At 41.9% G+C, this 21,523-nt stretch overlaps 1 protein-coding gene across 1 annotated transcript in view; it reads left to right on the top strand.

The window, feature by feature from the left end:
- Positions 1 to 1,818: 1,818 nt before the first annotated feature.
- Positions 1,819 to 21,523, top strand: part of LOC143109929 (transient receptor potential cation channel subfamily M member 1-like) — a 50,024-nt gene continuing 30,319 nt past the window's right edge. Inside the window, exons 1-2 of the mRNA XM_076272730.1 lie at positions 1,819 to 1,888; positions 5,549 to 5,707. Of these exons, the coding sequence (XP_076128845.1) occupies positions 1,819 to 1,888; positions 5,549 to 5,707 (229 nt within the window). The remainder of the gene's footprint in view (positions 1,889 to 5,548; positions 5,708 to 21,523) is intronic.

Here is a 21,523-nt window from a genome sequence, read left to right as displayed (position 1 = left end):
ACACACACAACAGCAGCTTTGCCCCCATTAACCTGGGCCGGAAGGAAAATAGGCCATCTGAAACTGTATGGTGGAAGTTTACACTGTGGGTAGCCATGGTAATCGCAAAAACACATTGAAACTCTCATTTGGCCATCTTAGATTTAGATTCTCGCCTCAGGATCCTCTTTTTTCTCTCTAACGTCTCATATAGCGAAAGCCTTTCCAGTTGTTTGTTTTCAGCCAGTTAAACAGCCATCAACAGATTTAACAAGGGGATACTTTGGCCTGGAACACTAATTCAAATCATGTTACACATTATTTCAGTAATATTGTTCCTTTTGCAATTTCGGCAATTCACAAACTTAATGTGTCTTGTGGTTTGGAGAGATACACTCTTGCCAGAGTGAGAAATGAGCAAATAACTTGATAGATTGTTTCCAGATGATTATTACTTCACTGTTTGTCTGCAGCTGGCCTAGCTCTTTTAAACTCAGAAGAGTTGTCCCTCAACGTTTGAGTGTCTTTCTCTGTTAGTGTGCTACTGATGTTTGAAGGCGGCAACTTCTGCCCAGCTCTGAATAAACTGTGCCATTGGGAGTTCTTTCAAACAAATCTGCTTCCACAATTCTGAGTTTATCTCCACATAACGAGAGAAATACTTTTGTTATGTATTTTCCCAAGGGATCGCATTGTCCAATAAGTGTTTATGAGAGAAAATTGATCTATTTAGAAAGTCAGTAGTAAGTAATGCTCATGAAAAATACTTTTTTGAGATCATTTTTAGTGTATGTTTTCTCTTGCAAACTCTTGTGATTTTTGTCATTATTCCATCCCATTTCAGCACTCTACAGATTCTGTTATTGGAAAAGGTTCTGACTCCTGGGCCTGTAAACTGGCCGTGTCTTTGACCTGAAGCTACTCGAGCAGGTATAGATTGTCTTCCCTCTGAAGCATAGCCAATTACCTCATCTCTTCAGCCACCATCTGTGCCACCGATCTCCCTGCTCACTCCTAATTAATACAGCCACTGATAAGACCCCATAAATAAGACTAGGACAGCTATCATCAGCAGGATTAGACACATGCTAATAGACTCCCTTTGAATGCCGCTTGCATGGCATGCTCTAAAGTATCGCAGCCGATCAATGCCAGACCAGAAATACTATTAGTTTGCTAGAGAGTTACAGACTGAGATGGGTCCATTACGGGCCAGCTCAGCACTGGACTACAGCTGGTGTCAGCTAATTTGTGATTTCTCTCTTTTTTTAACCGCACTTGTCTGTAGTTTGAATGATTTAATAACGGTGTGTCTAAACAATGATCAATTCTTGCTTATGTAGTGTTCATTCTCCAAATGAATGGGTCATTTCAGGTCATTTCAGTTCAAATGTCTATTGTTATTTTCATCTACTGGCCCTCATTCTACCAGATAATAGTCCATACAGTGACATACAAACAGGATGTATAAGGCCTGTTTTGTAACATGATACCATACGATATTTCAATGCTGAAGAGATGGAAATACCTCCGAGCTAAAAGGCTGAGTTTGTGGAGAATTGCTGTATTGGCAGCTTTAGATCAATCGTTTCTGCAAGGGTGTATCTCTCCCACTGCTAGGGGATATCTGTATCTCATGTGAAGAGTAACTATCTGTCCTCCTCACATTTGTCTGTGCTTTTATGTACTCTGTTTTTTTCTCTCCTCTTATCAGTACATCTAAACTGTGGCCTCAAGCCCAATGAGTCACTGCTGCAGTAGCAGTGATAAACAGCAATTGTCCTCTATTTAAAACTCCACCCAAATGCTCCAGTTAGACCCTCCCTCTCCCTCTGTACCATGCCGTGTGCTCCGTCAGAGTTCCTTGACAGCATCCCAGACATTTTCGTTTACAAACACACCGACACAGGTACATGTGTCATGGCTCAAAACACACCGACACTGGTACATGTTTTATGGTTTCATGTATCAAGTTCAATGACATCCTTAAAATAAACAGCATTGGCATATAAATGCTTTGGGATATGAAATAAACAATGGGGTATCCTGACTCTACACTAGTATGCAATTATTGCTGAATCACCGTTTTTCAAGACAACCAGTATGTGAGCGATCGCAACGATTTAAGATCTGAAATGGAGAATGACACACTGAAATGCAATTATGTCAATATGATTGCTGCTGAGGACATCAAAATCTCCCTACAGAATTAGGACATTTTGATTTGTTTAACTGTTTCTTTGTAGCAGTATCTTTGTGCTTCTATGATCCAAGTGTTCATAAATTAACTCTCAAACTGATCCTACTGCATCAAAACTAATTTTGGATGGAGTCTCATTAGCTCTACTCCTCGCCCAAGTACAATTCTGTGGGCCAGTCCCAGAACTCTAAGAACATACTGCCAGTGGGTTTGGCAAAGCCAGTCTAATATTCTGCCTTCCTGCTTAGTTAATAGCATCTGACCCAGTGTTGGAGCAATTCAGTACACTGATACAGGATGTGCCTATTGGCTGTATTCTTTCAATATGCAGATATATAGCATTTCTCCATCCCTCGGTCAGAACACTTGTAAGTACTCACAGAAGAGACCCTCACATTTCCACATCATCCAACAGAAGAGGCAGCCATGCTTGGCGTATGCTGGTTTGTTAAGAGTCATTGATAGATAGATAGATAGATAGATAGATAGATAGATACTTTATTGATCCCCAGGGGAAATTCAAGGTCTCAGCAGCATACATACAACACAAACACATTCTCTAACAGCAGAAAGAGTAATTAAAGTATATAATAAAAAAACACAACTAAGCAATATAATAAGGACAGTACAAGATAAAGAATATGCTAAATATACTAAATACAAATTATACTAACTGACACTTAATACAATATATAAAAATATACTAAAATACAATTTACAAAAATACAAATTATACTAACACTTAATCTAAGTCAATTCTAAAAACAGTATCCACATAGTGGTGATTAATCAATCAGAGGCGCTTGCAATGGCAATGACTGAGGCAGGGACTGATCCTGTGATTTCCTGTACATAGTAAGGTATGGTAAGGTGCTCTGTGTGAATGAGTGACATGGTGGTAGTGCAATGGTGATAGTGGTCATGGTGATAGTGCAAATGAGTAAGACCAACAGTGCAACAGTGCAACAATGCAGAAGTAAGTAAAGTAAAGTCTATATATCTATATATTGAACTATTAAGAAAAAGTAAAAGTATAAGTGTGGCCACAGTTCGGCTGTGGCATGGAGGGGGGGGTTATGCATATGTGCAAATGTGCTAATATAGCACGCAAACAGTGAGGCATAAAGACAGGACATTGGCGGTCCAGTGTTATGCTCAGGAAAAAATTGGACTCAAACTGGGAACGTATCGATCACAGGTTGACCATACTTCCTGAACCTGAAACATGATTGTAATCAGACATCATGGTACAAACTGTATATAATATTTTTTTTTAAAGCAGACGACTGGTAGCTCTGTGAATAAGTATATCCAAAAGTATGTTGGGTGCTCTTTGAAACAGGGGAAGAACAAAGAATTATTCCATGATGAAGAGCAATCCAACACCAAGTTGGATGAAGACTATTCAGACGATTCTTTAAATCCTAAATAATTATTTATTCTATTATTATTCAGTTTTTTGTTTCCAGATATAAACACCCACCACAGTCTGTAAACAGTATCCTTTGGATTAAAGTGCACCAACACATGGTCGGTCAGGACTAGGACTAGGGTCTGTAATACACTATGACCTTGACATGGGCCATAGAATAGCAACCAAGGCAATCAAGCTAGCACTGTAATTGATATTGATCTAACAGGTTTTCATCTGCAGCGTTGGCCACATTCATTTGCATTCATCACATGACTTTGGGGCAGTTTTTGACCGTTTTACGTTACACTGACAGCTTTATCGTTTATAATGAGTCCTCAGTTTGTTTCTGTTGCTCTGGTTACGCAGAGAAGCAGAGATGTGAACCTGTGATTGAGTTTGTCGTGTGAATCTCTCAGACATTAAAAAATGAATGGTTCCCCAGCGTCATTGTTCCTCTCAGCAGCACGCCAGCAATAAAGACATTACAGCATCTAACGTGCCTGCAGCACACAGAGAACTGAAAAGTGTTAAGGACGCCTGAGTGGCTTTTCCACCACTCTCTCTCTCTCTCTCTCTCTGTCTTTCTGTCTCTCTCCCTCTCTCTCACTCTCTTTCTCTCTTTCAGTGTGCAACTCTCGCCAGGGAAAACACACACACAGGAGGAGAGAGTTTGTGGAAAAATAAATCTACAGATCTCAGGATGCTGTCATCTCCAGTCCTCCACATCTGGATAAGTGGAGGCTGTTGGTTTGATACTGGAAGTTTGTACAGCTGAGGGAGAAAGAGGAGAGAGAGAGAGAGAGAGAGAGAGAGACAGACAGAGAGAGAGAGAAAGCATTGTTGGCTTTAGAAGTGCTGTGAAGGGGAGTCTTCATGCGAGAGAGAGAGAGAGAAGAGTTACACTCCATCCACCCTCCAGCAGAAAGACATCTCTGAGAAGGGAAACACATACACACATGCATACACACACACACATTTACATACAAACACATATGCTATTTAGACATACACACACACAGCAATAACCCAAAGAGGCTTGGGTTGGCGGAAAAAGAACGAAGCTCTAGCAGGGGCACGGAGCACCAAAGAGAGAAGTCACTTATTTTTCTTCTGGACAAATTGTAAATCCGAGTCTGTCATTGCGGACACTTCCGCAGGGTCAAAGGCCCCCTTGTTTTACTGCCTGCAGACAAACCCACATGGCTTGCTCTCCTAACACACTCAGAGAGGATCATGGGACAGGGAACCTCCTCTTCCTCTGAGCTACAGGATATAGGTCACACAGGGGGTTCGTGTGGACATACTGTTTATACATGAGGTAAAATAACTTCCAAAGCTTAGGTTTTTTCAATCACTTTTAAAAAAAACAAATGTAATGCAATTCTGTTATCTTAATAATTTTTTCAATTTTATTTTTTTCAATCCTCTTGATCTATTTCTGTACATGTCAGTCACTCCTTGGATTTGCTTATATGTACATGAATGTGCTGTGTATATTTATATACTGCCTGTCTATAGTAAGGGATAGTTTGTGGCTGTTGTTGTCCCTATATAGGATGCTACAGAGAGGCTGGAGTGGACCTGAGCCATGTGGAGTCCTGGAGTTCTCACTGCCACGCTGGGAGTGTTCGTGGAATGTGTTTGCCCCCTGTGGCAGCCTTCCAAGAACTCTGTGCTCCGCTGGGCAGACACCACTCTATACCCAGTGTGAGGTATTTGTGTGTGTGTGTGTGTGTGTGAGTGTGTGTGTGTGTGTGTGTGTGTGTGTGTGTGAGTGTGTGTGTGTGTGTGAGAGAGAGAGAGAGAGAGAGAGATAGAGAGAGAGCAAGAGAAAGAGTGGGAGAGGGAGGGAGGGGTGGTTTGTGTGGCGGGAGAATGGGATCTTTCAGAAATGCTTGGAGGTAGTTAACAACAGGCCACACCCCCCTCACAACTCCCCCACCCACTCCCTCCAGTCCCGCCCCTGGCCCTGGCCCTGACTGTGCGGACGCAGGGGCACTCCCCTCCCACCCCCACCTCCCCAAGGGCCTACTCCAGGCAGGAAGAGGATACCTTTGCAGCTGACAAGAAACAGACATCAGTCATGTTTCACGCTGAAATGGACACCTGCTCTGGTCAACTAGTCATGTCCACTTAGTCAACAAAAAAGACAGAGCCTGTAAATTGTCATGAAGTGTGGAGGATTACACCTAAAATGTAGCCCATTTTCAAATGATAGCAAGAAAAGTTTGTAAGCAGAAACATAAAAAAGGTTAAGTGAGGACATTAAAGGTAAACAGAATTGCAATATTACAATAGTAGTCATTAGTCATTAATCATTAAAGAAAAAAAATCAACCTTCACAAAAAATGCAGTAATAATGCACTCAATGAAAAATAACACAATGAAAACAAAAACATTAATGACATCAGTCGGTGTGTGAGGTAAGTGTGAAAGGGAATAAAGAACACCCAGTCTAGCAAGGTTGCAAATGAGGGGTAATTGTAAACCAGGGGTAAGATCTCTTCACATCCTGTGTAATTACCCCTGTTCCCCTCAACTGCTCCCAGAGACTAAATGACAGCTGAATCTGGACCAGCTCTGGCTGGGGTTTGGCCCAGGTCCTCATCAGGTGAGGGCCAGATTGCGCTACTGTCTGGCCCTCCCAGGAAACCCCTCCATAATCCTCATCACTGTAGATTTTTACAGCTTTGTCGGGGCTTGCAGCGCAGGGCTCTGCCGGGGCGTGCCAAGCTAGGCTGCCTCCCGCTAAAAAAACAGCTGTTGCGGAGCCGCGTCCTGGAAAATCCAGCGAGGCGCCCTGTCTGCACTCCTTCTGCCACGAAACAGAACGACACGTCTTATAAACGAACTCCTTCTCGAGGGGGAAGTGGTGGTGGGTGCTGGGGTGTGTGTGTGTGGGGGGGGGGGGTGTGTGCTGCGGGATGAAGACGTGTGTGTGAGAGAGAGAGCGTGCACTCACAAACGGAGCGCTAAAACACAGACAGATCCTGGACAACACAATAACATTGCTGAGTGTTGATGTCTTCAGTTTGCCAGGGAATGCAGCAGGAAATGTTAACAGATGTGAGCTCTAAAAAAGGATCTAATGAGTCCACTCACTCACACACACACACACACACACACACACACACTCACATACTCACTCGCTCGCAGACTTTTCCACATCTCCACAATTTCACAACCAAAGGAGCGAAAAAAAAAGAAAAGCAAGTTCAAATAGGGACTCTGTAATGCTGCTGTAATGATGACAACTCTATTAAATGAAATGATAAAAAACAAACAACGTCTCAAGACTTTCAAAAGACATACCTCAAGGAAACAGACAAGGAAAACAGTATTTAAAAGGTGTGGTATGGACACCACGGACGGATACTGACAACAAAAGTTTCTCCCAACTGCACTGAGCAGAAAAAAAATATGTAAACTGTTGAGTCATTCTCAACAATATCCCCACCTAATTACAGCTCCACACAAACAAGCACAAGCACAAGGCACACGCTAATCCGCAATGAATTTATAGTGGTGCAACAACGCATCGCATTTACTGGTCCTGAAGTCCATTGTCAAGGCATTATCAGTTTCCAAGGTGGTGTCAATGTTTTGTTTGTGCGGCACGTCATGGCGAAGGGCCACACGCGAGTGTGACTCATTGGGCAGGAGCCACAGGTTTGTCGACAGCCGCGCCAGAGCGGTCTTTCTAGACACTGAGGGATTCTTGAAAAATAGTGCATAGATGACATGCCCGAGCTTGTCCTGTGGTAGCAAGCAGGCAGTAAGGCTACAATGTAGAGAAAGAGAGAGAGAGAGAGAGAGAGAGAGAGAGAGAGAGAGAGAGAGAGAGAGAGAGAGAGAGAGAGAGAATGGTGGAAAAGCTACTCAGGAGTTCATCCAGGAGAGTTCATCCTGGGCTCTGAGGCTGGTCCTTGTGTCTGGATATGTATTATGTGTTATGCTCTGCTATCCAACAGATGTGACCCCTATGTACTAAACAATAACAAAACAAGACGAAACAAAAACACCTAAAACCCTGACCCACCCCACAACTGTAACCATTCCAGTCACACCGTACATGTCTACACATTGTTACAATAATGATTACAATAAAGGAAAACAAAAGTGCACACACATAGACACTTGTTTGGTGCTAACCTTGATGCTGACCACAAACAGGAGCCAACTCTGGCCCAGAGCTGGCACCGACGCGGCAGAACTGCGCCAGGATCAACAGCTTCCCAGGAAACGGCTTCTCTCTCCACCACCTGGCTGCAGTTGCCGTGCCAGCAAGGGGATCTTACGGCACTGCTATTGTGTGTGTGCTCACAGCAAAGCCGTGGTTTGTCTCCCGGCTCACGCCAGAGGGCTGAGAAAGTGCCTCCGAGGAGGATTGTGGGATTGTTTTTTTTTCTTTTTGAGGGGGAGGGGGGGCCGGGGTCAGTGAGACCAGGTGGGGCGTCTGGATCCCAGGTAGGCTAGACACCTGCTGCGCAGCGTAACTCATCTGCGTGAGTCGTCTGTGTGGTCGGAGCTATCTGATTGAATTAAAATGAGATGCAGTCTTGTGCCAGGCTGCTCTCTTTGTCTCCAACAGAGAGCACAGCGAATGTGCATGGATGTATGCGGGTTAGGTTTTTATGCTATGCTTGTGCAAGAGCATGTGTGACTGAAAAGGGGGAGGACCAGGATGTGTGTGTGTGTGTGTGTGTGTGTGTGTGTGTGTGTGTGTGTGTGTGTGTGTGTGTGTGTGTGCGTGTGTGTGTGTGTGTGTGTTTATGTGTGTGTGTGTGTGTGTGTGTGTGTGTGTGTGTGTGTGTGTGTGTGTGTGTGTTTTCAAGTATGTGAGTGAGTGTGATTGTTTGCATACACATGTGTGTACCTTCTAAAACTGATAGCAGAGCAGTGGTGCCTTTTTCTGTGTGTGACAAAGAACTTGAACGAGAGGGCAGTTGGTGTTTGTTAACATTCTTGATAAAGTTCCACATGCCTTCTGAATCCTTTTGTCCACACTCTCTGGTGTAGCACATATGGAGCTGGTTAACCTGCTCTCTCCAGCTGTTTCTTATCCACCCCAGCATGTGTGATGAAACATGTCAGGAGGAGAAAATCATTTGTAAATTACCAACTGCAAAAAAAAAAAATCCAAATCCAAAATCCATGAGTGTGACGGAACACTGTTGACAGTTGTATCTGCTCCAACTACCAGTGATACGAGAGCTCTGTCAAAACAGCTCGAAAACAAAACACACACTGAAGGTCGGGCCAAAATCGCGCTGAATGCTTGAATTTGAGCGCTCCCGCATCCCTATATGAGTGTAACACTGAAATACACTTGCACTGAAATATTCACACTTGTCCTTAAAGGTGCAGTCAGCGATTGTACGTGATTTCAAGCCCATAACATTTTTTTTTGTCACACTCCCTGTGTGGAGTTTTTCTGGGAAAACTGAAGGGAGTGATGAGCTACATCCCTGGTGTGTTTCGTTTGGTCCTTGGTGAAAATGTAATGTACATTGTTTTGGGGGAAAAACATCTGCTAATAAATTAAAATATAAACATAAACAAAATTGCTGACTGCACCTTTAATAAGAATCTGTACACAGCATATCTGCTGCTAATACTGACACACTACACAGAGGTCATCTTGACACCGACCCTCAGTGGCAAAAGTTCATATGCTCTCAGTCTTACTGCACCATAGCCTTAACACAAGCTGTCAAAACGTGACATAGTCACAGTCAGAACACCATGACAGATCAACATAATAGCGTAACACTGATTGGACACTGACATGTTACAATTTGAATACCAACACGTTTAAACAAAGGTAATGCTTGAGACAAAAAAAAAAAGAGTGTCTGCCACGTTCAGATGAATGAATGTTTGGCCACGACATGTAGTCTTTACCCGAAATGGATACTCTTGCTCACGAAGGAGTATTTCAGTTGAGTGGTTACAACAAAGAGACAAACATCCTGTCTGAAAGATAGGTCCCTGGCGGGAGGACAAAGAACCATTTCGGCGCCATCTTGTGGCCGTTAGTACGATTAGCACCCTTTGTTTTAGATATTTTTTCACAATTGCCAAAACACTAAACTCCATTCTCTGAACCAAATTCTCAGTTGCCTGAACACATATCTTGAATCGATCACCCTTTTGGCAAAACCTAAACATACATATAAACATATAAAATGCAATTTGCAGATCTATGTAACATAACCAATATAAACTAGTTCAGAGTGTAAACAGGTTGCTGAACAGTGCAGGTTCATATCAACAATGGACAGAAACTATCAGTGAGGCATTCAGAGTACATTGTAGGCTGTAGACTGCAATACTTCTCATTTACAGTACTGAAATGCCTGTCTTTTCCAGTATACAGTTTTGCACAATTGCTAAAACAAATTTTAAACCTTCCAATTTTTGAAACCTTCCATCCTTTTCTCAAAACTGTAAACCCAACCCCCCATTTTCAATACTTTACTGGATTTACAGTAAATGTCGAATCCACTGCATTATGAAATCTTTTTGCTTTGTTTTGTTTTGTTTTCATGGAGAATGGAGCTATATGACCTGCCCTGAACACTGTTTTCCATTTTTTGATGTAGTGTCTAATGACTGCTCAGTAGTGTTTTCATTTTGACTGCTTTGTGAGATAATCTGAAGACAGTGACTGTTTTGAGGTGATTGTTCAGTTTTGCAGAGGTTGTCAGAGGTTTATATTGAGATGAGAAAAGGGTGGAAGGTTTCAAAAAAAGTGTTTTAGCAATTTAGAAAAAACTATAAGAATGAGGACAACTAATGTAGCCTACATGGACAATTATTGTACATGGCTCAATAAATAATTAAGTTCCAAATACATTTAATCAAATAGGCCTACATGAATGTATTCTCATTTCTTTTAAATAGGCCTACTAGGAATTTATTCAATACAACTGAAGTAAATCTCATATCTCCAACATTCATACATTAATGAATTTATTGAAATTTAATGCACATAAACCAGAGTGGCCCACACCACCCAGACGGCTTTCTTTGAAGGACCTCCTTTTGGAAGGACTTCACCAAAGGCCTTATTGTTTTTCCACACACATGTGTTTCAGATAATCTTGGATTTCTGTGGGGTATTAATTTCTTAAACAACACTGTAGTGCTTGGTGTGTGGGAGGGAAAAATATGTGGGCTTCCACGTGGAAAGCAAAATATTTGCAAAGCTTTAAATGAGAAAATAAATCCTACCTTGTGCGTGATGGTGACGGTCACATGAAGCATGGTGTGTGGGTCAGGTTCCGGCACCTTCTCAGATCGGTTGTAGACCTGGCATTGAGAAGGACAATGAAACCGAAACACTACGCCCCTTGTTACTCGTCTCAGGTTGGTTTGCTGTGGCTAAGCTAGGGGCACCGCTCGCGTTTGCAAATCCAGGTGTCAGCATTGAGTTTCGATGCATTTTTGAAAGGCAATATCATGCATAAAATCTCAGCAATGTCAAAATATGCAGTTCTGCACTTCTGAAAATGCGACCCTTGTATTTGATTTCAGTTCATAAATTTGACAACTTGTCACCCTGTGGCACCATGCTGGCACAAGTGAACTCCCTCATTCACTCACTAACTCACTTACACACACACACACACACACACACACACACACACACACACACACACACACACACACACACACATTCGTCAAACCGTGCTCTGCCTCGTTTACTTCTAATAAAAGAGAAAATTGTACAGCAACTACACAAACAAAACCTGTTTCAAATAATAAACCTAAGCTCTTGCGTTTATGTTATTTAGGAGGTCTGTGTATATATGGTGCCCTACTCAGCCCCCCTCTCTGCTGGACCTGAAATGAAAAGGAGACGCATGTTTTTCTGCAGACAGCTGGACCCCAGCACACACTCTCAAGACCACAGGGCAGGATGGATGGAGACAGTCAGCGACTGACAAAGCTGCCACCCAGTCTTATCTGTATGGGAGCATTAGAGAGCCTCTGATTGAGATTGACTTGGACCATCTGCACACTATAAAGCTTATTTGTGTCTGCGTAAGGAGAAAGAAATGACGCATTATCATCCTTCCTCGGAGAGGAGATGAGGAGCTGAGGTGTGTGTGTTTGGGTGTGGGTGTGGGGGGGGGGGGGGGGGGTCAGCAGGGTAGTGGGATGGACAGTGTGTGTGGGAGGGGGACCATCTCGCTCTCCCACCCAAACTTGTATCGCCAGAAGATCCCGGCTGCTTTTCCTGGCCTGGGCCACAGGTAAAGATGATTTCATTTCTCTGCTCTCAGCTTCACCACTCAAATCCCACGTTTGTGTTGGTGAAGTCAAGGGCTATCCTCACAGTGGGTTTCAGTGCATGTCTTTTTCATGACTTTTTCTTACCGTTTATATGATCTTTTGTGTGTACAACTGTTCTTTCATTACAGACTTATGTCATTTGTAGGCCAAACATCTCTACATGACAGGAAAGGGAATGTGTTTCTGCACTTGCAAGGCCTCTCTGTTCTGTACAGGTATAAATTGTTTATAGCATTGAGAAGCATTGCACCTGACAAAATATATTAGGATTTTACATTTCACATTTACATTCATTCATTTAACAGACACTTTTATCCAAAGCAACTTAAAGAAAGATAATTAACAGTCAAGCTATACAGTGAAGAGAAGAGTCAAATCCTTTTGAAATGCCAGAAAAGGAAACAGGGGAGAGCAAAAGACAAATAGACAGCAAGAGAGGGTGAGAGAAACAATGCAAAGGAAAAGCAGGGAAAAGACATCCTTTTTACACATGCCCTTGTTCATGGAAACCACCCGCTGTACCCCTGTCTTGTATATCGTATTTCTCTTCTTCCAGTCATGTGTAGTGTCCTCCAGTGTCTGCCCCTCTCCCCCTCTCACCCTCTCTTTATTCCTCGTCACGTTGTAGCGTCATAGCCTGCCCAATTGGGGTGCCCACACCTAGCCCAGTGTCGAGCTGTCTGGGGCCTGTTGATGATGAGGAGGATTAGTTCATATTTGATCCTCTTACGTTGAGTTGAAGAGGTGTCTGTCTCGGTGTCTGTTTAAGTCACTACCTCGTGCGTGCGTGCCCATATACGGCCTGGTTCCACTTCACCAGAGGAAGGGATGGGGTTACCTGAGCGGAGGTCCTTACATAAACACTGGAAAGAAATCTGTGGATGTAACACAGGGATTAAGACGGGTATGCAATACATGATGATATCCCAGTTACTGACCTGCCACCATTTCATGGTAAATTACTTAATATTGAGTAACTTAATGCAGCATAGTCAGCCACAACTTACTGTGTGACTGGCTTCAAATGGTCAAAGTTAGAGAATCCATTTTTTTATGGCAAGTCCTTGTAGGTAATGCTTTTTTGTACCATTTTGAAATTTCTTGTCATTGTTCCTGGTCAATTTATGGCCAGATGATCTGCTATGTAGTTTTGTGCTTGGAAAGTGCAAGACCAGCATTTGTGTTGCCCAGTGTATCATGAACATGCATCAGTTTGCATGACAGGCAGCTCTTATTATTGTCAAGTGTGTTTTTAGTGGCTTACAGCTAATAATTTGCTTATCGCAGATAGTTCTGGCAATATTCTTGTTTGTGTGTGTGTGTGTGTGTGTGTGTGTGTGTGTGTGTGTGTGTGTGTGTGTGTGTGTGTGTGTGTGTGTGTGTGTGTGTGTGTGTGTCTTTTTTCCTTGATCAAATAGAAAAGTTCCAGGAAAATGTGTGGTCACACGCTACCACTAGGGGGGGTTGCTGGTCCACTATGTGGCTGTGTGTGGCAAAAATAACCTAGAAATCCTCCTAGGAGCTTGACAGGCAAATGAGCTTCCAGTGGAAATGTTTGTGCATTTCCTACAGACTTAATAAGTGTCATGAAACACCACTTCTTGGAAATGTATACCATTCTTTAATTGAACCTCAATTTTTCATTGGCAACTCGGGACAATAAAACACAGCTGTTCTTTCAAGCACAGGGGCGAAGTTGTGGTTGAAAACACTTAAAATTCAGCTGAAGAGGAAAGCGCTCTGGTAACCCATGGTGTCAGATGGCCCACTATGTGTGGCAGAGTCTTTGGGCAGAGTGTTTGGACAGACTCCGCTCTTTCCATGGCTGTAGAGTATTTTCCAGAAGTCAGCTCACTCCCCTAGGGATGGCTATGGCACGGCGTCAGAGAAACTCAACGTCAGGTTTTGTCATAAAAACAAACAATGGTTCTTGCCAGGAAGTCCAGGAGCTCGTGGCAGGAAGGAAGGAGGGGTTAGAGTGTGTCTCTGCCTGGCTGTGACTCGCCTGCTCCTCACTGGAGCGTGGTCACTGCAAGGTCACCTTAAAACACCTCACACTGGGAACCCCCACTGGGGCTGCAACCTCAGGCCTCTTTATTTCTCTCTCCCTCTTTTTCTAGCTTTCTGTGTGTCCCTCTCTCTTGCCTTCTGTATCCAATTATTTAAATTCCTCTCTCTCTGTCTTTTATCTCACCCTCTCTTGTTGCTCTCTGCTTTGATCGTGTCCTTTCACTCCTTATCTCCTTTCACTCCCCATCTCTTTTCTGTCTCTCTCCACTTTTTCTACCTTGTGTTATCTCACTCTCTATTTCCCTCTGTCTCTAATTCTCTAAATTCCTTTTTCTCTTTTATCTGTCTTTTCCTAGATGTCTTTCCCCTGACCCTCTCATCCTCCATCTCTCTTCCCCCCTCTCTCTCTCTCGCTCCCTCTCCCTCACGTCTCCCTCCATCTCCCTTTCCCATAGTACGACTAGCCAAGGTGATGACCGGCTGAGACGCCCGGCTCTTTGGAACATCTGCTGAAGGTCGGATCAGCTCAAACAGCGCCAGCCACATCTGGAAGTGTCTTCTCTCTCGCCACCACCCCTCTCCTCTCCTCTCCTCTCCTCCCCTCTCCTCTCCTCTCCTCTCATCTCCTCTCCTCGTCTCTCTCTGATCCTTTCCTCATCTGGCTCACCCATCATGATAGCACTTTTTGCGTTGCTTAAAAGCCTCTCTCTCTGTCTCTTTATCTCTCTCTCTCTTTCTCTCTCTCTCACTCATGTATTTTTTTTTTCATTTTGGGCCGCGGTGTACCAAAGTAGATTTACCTTCAATAACCATTTATTAAATCTCTCTCCATTAAAGAGTCCATCCTCCCATGAGCGGGCGCATTAAGCCTGATTACGGCTGCAGCAGGAGGAGGGAGAAAGGGGGTCTATGTGTCAAGCACGCGCCATCCACTGACTTTTATCCCCTGCCTGTGTCTCTCTATCTTGTCAGTTTGACAGGGAGCTGTAACACACATCAGCAGAGAGAGAGAGAGAGAGAGAGAGAGAGAGAGAGAGTGAGTGACCGCGATGATGCCAATGGCCGAGGGAACTCTGACGTTTCCAGTGATGTTTCCTAGTTCCTGACTCCACTGACACACAACCTGTCCAGCAGCATCCATTCATCCGTCGGGCCGTCCATCCATTATCTGAGCAGTCCATCCCTGACCACAACACAGATAATCCCACAGAGAGCCCACGGTAGGCAGGAATGCTCCAGTGAAAACGCTCGCTGAACTCACCTCATGGATCGAGGAACGGGCACGAAGAAGGGCTCCTTCAAGCGTGGGTCAATCAAGCGCACTACATCCGGGTCTCAGAGGGTGAGTAGGCTGCACTACGCTCACTCGGTTGCCAAAAAATGCCTGCTAGCGGCCTTAACGGTCTGTGACTGCTAGCATAGTTATCATAGCTTAGCTTAGCAAGCATAGAAATAAATAATGTCGAAAGTCATAATTCACATAATGTTTGCTCAAATGGTGTATTCCAAAAAAATATGTTAATTTGTGATTTAGTGGAACTTGAGGCAGTACCTAGCATTTACTGTATGTTAAGCATTATGTGAAATGTGTGATTTTTGAGATATAGCTTGTAGTCAGCAACAGTTAAGCTGGGAAACTGCTCTCGTATCTAGCAACAGGTAACTGACTGTGGAAACCACATGAGTACATATTTGCATGTATTTAGTACTTTTATTCAAATCAATTTACAACACTAGGAAAGACCACATTTGGGTGCTCAGGGTGGGTGGCCCCAATCCAACATCCACATGACATCCACATGAGGTGAAGCCTTAGGTGTATGTTTTGAGGTCATGGATCATTGTACATAATACTGAAACTCGCAGGTAGAAACATCAGTAGAAACATTACTCAGAACACACAGAAAACCTACATCTGTACTGTTGTTATTTATTATTATTATTAGTAATAATACTTATTATTTGTCAATCGATTACAAAAAAGAATCTAATTAATTACATACTCTGTGATTAATTAATCTAAATTAATCGCATATATCATTATTATTTTCACTGTTCAAATAATGGCCATAATAATCTATGATATGACCTAATATGCTGAGGAAATAAATTCAACAGTGCTTCGGGAAGAAGGCATTTCAGGCCACAGATATAACCTAGGGGACACAATGAAAATAAATGAACACTCCCCTCAATGTCAACACTTATTTCTTTGCATTGATGTGCGACTATAGAGTTGATGAACTCCGGTGATATGCAAATTCCTTGCTGCAGACATTGCAGAGGACTTTATTTTTATCAACACAATCAGGCCATTTTTTAAAAGTAAATGTTCCAAACAATGATCCAGGCAGCACATTTTCTTCTCTCTCCTTCATTTTACAGTCTAATTTTTACTGACTAGAACGGCTCGGGGTCAAAGGTCATACGGAATCGATTAATCTGCACTAATCAGTTATTTTTTCTCAAATTAATGAATCGAAATTAATCAGTTATTTTGACAGCCCTAATAATAATAATAATAATTATTATTATTATAATAATAATAATAATAACAATAATAGTATTTATTTAAGTCATAGCAACCCGCATAAAAAGTTCTAAAGGTGCAATATGTGTTTTTTTGTCATCAAAATAACTTTTTCCAGTCTTGCCATTAAGCGTGATGTATGTGATGTAAAGTGTCTTTTTAAAGCTATTATTACTCTGATTGTGTTCCCAGACTTCTATCAGAGACCTGTGTTTATATGTGGAGTTTTGGTCATTATTGGTCACTGTTTTACAGTGTATGCTGTATGCACAGAAATCCTGGAAAACACTATTGTGCTTTTGATCTACAGTGCTCAGACATTACACTTTAAGTCAGATATAAGACATTACACTATAACTTATAAGTCAGGTATTGCACCTTTGCTATGGTGTATTACAGTAATGCGATTTTCCACAATAGCTATAGATAACACATATACATTATTACAGTTTTTCTCAGTCGCTTTGGTGCTTTTCTCAGATCAGAATGAAAATTCTCATAACTACTAGTTCAACCTCCACAACATTTAGTAATTTGTGCACATCATCATGCTTTTGAACATGTATCAGTTGCTTTGTCATGTCAGTCAAAATGAACTATACTTATGGATGCTGAATAGTCGTTCCCAATAAAACTAATAGTCTTCATTTCATTGCTTGATACAAAATTGGTGAACTAGTTATCAAATTCTGTCACAATGCTGTAGAATTGCAAAGAGCATATACAGTAAAACTGTGAAACGTACATATTCAGTGTCTTGTACTCACTTACTCCCCTAACTACAGCAATTTGTAACTTTACTGTAGTTTTCAAACGGCTGTACAAGTACTGTATAGTGCTGTCTTGAGCATTTTCAGGTAGAGTTCTGACCTTTTTTGCATGGGAAAACACTGAGAGCATAAAATGTCGTAATGAAAACATGACAACGCCATTTGACTATCTTGTTCATAAACGATGGTGTCGAGACTTCTCATTTTGATGACACTGGCAGTTTCATTGAGATAAATACTTGCTTTTGAGGAATGGACTATCCATTTTGAGCAAGTGGCGTGCTTTTGCAGGTTATCCACTAGGTTTTGCAGTTTGCACTAATTGTTTTGAGAAATGCACTAACTGCTGTGCAAATGTTACAGTAATAGTGATGTGAGAAAAGCACCAAAGCGACTGAGAAAAACTGTATTAGTGTAAATGAGCGGGAACAGAGTGATTTATCTCAGCTCTCTGTTCCAGCTACATGTAATGTCCTCAAAGAAGGAGATAGAGAGGCCACCTTAGATTACGTAAGACAACCCTAAACGAGTGTTTGAGTTCTTAATCTGACACTGGTCACTGTTGTATCACAGCTTCTGTGTCTGGCCTCTGTCTAGCCTACTCCAGACGTTTTCCCACTTTCCCCCACAGGCTCACCCGGTATACCCCAAGAACATCTAATTGCATTCTATGTTGGGAGGTTGGTTTAGGCTGAATAACAAAAGGCCGTAAAAACAGCCCTTGTGAGCTTAACACCTGTTCTTATGAATCTGAGAAACTCGTAGGACAGCTGTTTTGTCTTTTACTGCCTTAAAATAAGTCTGTCCTGTTTCTAAAGTAGTCCATAAATATTGCATGTGGTCTACTGGGTATTGTAATGTTTTGCTGAAATTGAATTGAAATAAGCGTGTGTGTGTGTGTGTGTGTGTGTGTGAGTGTGTGTGTGTGTGTGTGTGTTTGTGTGTGTGTGTGTGTGTGTGTGTGTGTTTGGTGTGTGTGTGTGTGTGTGTGTGCGTGTGTGTGTGTGTGTGTGTGTGTGTGTAGAGAAACGTTTCTGGGAACAAAACATTTCACCAACATAGGGGCCAACAGTGCAACATGAGTTACTCAAATAACTTAAAGAAGGGGCTGCATTTTACAAAGCATTTAAATAAAAAATAAATATGCTAAATATGGCTAGATCTTTCTCTCTGTCCCTGTTTTACCCCTGCTTTAGACCACCCCATCTGTGCTATTATATTATGGCACTTTGAATCATCAAACATAATGGTCTCACATAAAGTAATGTGTAACTTTTTGAAATGTTGAAATTGGTACATGGCAATAAGGATAAGGATAACTTATTATTCTGATTGGACTGACATGTCATTTGTCATAAATATTTGCTTTTGATACATAACTAAGCATTCTGAGCAAGTTATGCACTTTTGCAGGTAATCCACTGTGTGGTGCAGTTTGCAAAATTGTTTTGAGACATGCACTTACTGTTTTGCAAACATTAATGATGATTCGCAAAATACACCAAAGCAACTGAGGAAAAACTGTAAGGAAACAGTATCATATGACAGTAAAACAGTATCAATATGTGTTGAAAATCACACAACTTGCGTTGATTTTTAACACCTCTGTGTCCAGATAGGGACAACACATTCGTTTTAAGAGTGACAGCATATTCCCAGGTCTGAGTACTACATCCATATGCACACAGTGGCATGTCTGAGGCCACTATAGCCAGTGGGGGTCTAAGAACAGCACTGAAGCACATGGTCTCCTCACATGAAAGAAGTCATGTGACCTAACCCCCACAGCATACAGCATATCATGGGATACCACTGCATGGCACAGGACAGTATAGCACAAAAGAGCTTAACATGGGCACATGGGCAAGCTATTTCTGTCCTGCCTGTTGGAGCAAACACACATAGGAAAATAGAGATAGAAGAGATAGATAGATAGATAGATAGATAGATAGATAGACAGACAGACAGATAGATAGATAGATAGATATATAGATAGATAGATAGATAGATAGATAGATAGATAGATAGATAGTAATCAGAAAAGAATAAGAGCAAAACTGGGTCTTGCTGTGGAGAAGCATTACCGTCTGGGATGCAAAGACAAGGAGCGCTATATGAAGAAAGGTAGAGAGGTAGAGGGAGGGAAAAATAACTTGGGGAAGCAAAGTAAAGAAGCAGGCACCTCCAGGCCACCGTAGACAGACGGCCCTTAATCCTTTACTATGGGGCAGAGTGGCTGGCAGATTAGAGCACTTTGCTTTTATTCTTTTTTACCACAAATGCTTTCATGCCATCCACAGTCAACATACAAGCACAATCCAGTGCGCTGTTCAGGAACGCTAGACATGGGCTTTACTTAAACAGTGATGGCTGGCTGGAGAATAGAACATGCGTTATTATAAAAGGTTTAGTAACTTGAGCTTTCTGCTCTTTCACAGTGGTAGAATCTTTGAAGTCTGCACTTAATAGAATTAAGATCATGAAAGTGTGGTCTAGTCATCAGATTTACAGCAATTGCCTGCCATGAACGGCGGGCCAAATCTTCTTATGGAATTTATCTCTTGTTTTGATAAGAATTGAAGATTTTATGATCCAACCTCCCCTTTCCTTTGTATTTTACATGCTGAATCATTCTAGATGGTGAGGATGGGCAGCCAACAGCCATAGTTAGTGAGATATCTTCACTTGAGAGCATGACGTTCATGCTCTTTCCACACTCTCATCAGACTACACTGTTCTGGGTGCAAAAATATCCCAGGCCATTTTCAGAGCATGACATTGGTAACAGAAATAGTCACCAGTGTTGCATAGTGAATCCTTTATTCTGCCCATCAAAAGGGTTTATTCAAAAAAGATTTGAAAAGTGACATCCATTTGAAAAACAATACTGCTGTTTACAAGTGGGAAAAAAGCTTGCTACAGCTTCACAGATAACATACCGATGTGTACTCAGATCCCAGACATTTTGTGATGTTCACATTTCAGGGAAGCATGGTTAGTTATTAAATGATCATAAAATAATCATTTTAGGATAATTTCAGGACATAATTGAGTGAATAGATTTATTCTCTAAAAATGATTTAAGTTTAATCCCAAGCAGCGTGTGGTTCAGGAGCTTTTAGGATTTCACAATTTCGTCCGAGACTCTGTGGGGTCTTTTGTTTTAGCAGGGCAGAGGCACACGTTCAGACTGGGTTTTCAGAGAGAGAAGCCCAATGTGCCGGATAAGGATTACAAACATCTAATTCCTAACCAATGTTGCGCAACTCCGCCATCTACCACACCATTCAATTTGACTTTTCCCCTTAGAGTGCATTCCTATAATTACACTTGTCTTTGTGTCATCCCGTTGATTTGAGTCATTATGAAATTAGGCATTGTGTAATATAGATTCTTAAATAATTGATTGCTCTGAAAAAAAAAGAAATCATGCCATCAGTGTAACCCCTAATGGGTCTAAATGCTCAACACTGAACAACTTTTGCCGTTTTTGTATAAGAGCAGGGCTGTATAATTATATATATTTTTTTTTATTATTTGATGTTTATTTAACCAGGTGAAACCCATTGAGACCTTCAGCCTCTTTCACAAGGGAGCCCTGACATAGAGACATATAGACATATAGACATTGCACAAAAATAAGATAAAACATACAAAATAAGCACAGGAAAGACAGGTTCAACAAAAACATACATAACACTGGGAAGATTAAATTGCAAGGCATTACCCTAGGGCCTACCATTTAGAGACTGCCGCCTTCACATCACTCTTCTCCCTTGTATGCATATAAAATGTGTGATCTTTGACTACAGAAAAGTGTGAAAGAGCAGCAGGTTAATGTGTAAGATGGTCAATAGGCTCACACATGACTGTTTTAAAGTAACACAATGTAGGAATTCTCTTTTTCATCAATTTTCAACGTACTGGGTACCCATTAAGGGCTAAGGGGGTGCCAAATTTGTCTAAAGCCAACAATAAGTGTCATGCTCCTACCCAGAACTTTACACAGTGTAATACCCAGCATGTGGAGTTTGATGCTGTTATTTTAAGGTAAAAGGACTATGTTGTGTTGCTTGGCAGGCAGGTCAACTTGTAAAGAGCAAGTCAGAATGGACAGACAAATCTTCAGGGATCAGTGAAAGTTTAGGTTGTGTTGTTGTGTAATTGAATGTCTGCATGTAATGATGAGGAAGAATCACATTAGGCGAAGCTAGAATGCTACAGTGAGAACAATCCCATCCCTCATAAGAATGTGTGCAGACAGCCGACACACTGGAAACACACGAGTGCGTTCTCATGCATCGCCATGAAACTAATCC

This window comes from Alosa pseudoharengus, unplaced genomic scaffold (genome assembly GCF_046254945.1).
Source record: "Alosa pseudoharengus isolate Yale_2024_CS ecotype anadromous, Long Island Sound unplaced genomic scaffold, YU_APseudo_1.1 YU_APseudo_1.1_scf_10, whole genome shotgun sequence".
NCBI lineage: Eukaryota > Metazoa > Chordata > Actinopteri > Clupeiformes > Clupeidae > Alosa > Alosa pseudoharengus.
This window is presented reverse-complemented; position numbering and strand designations above follow the sequence as displayed.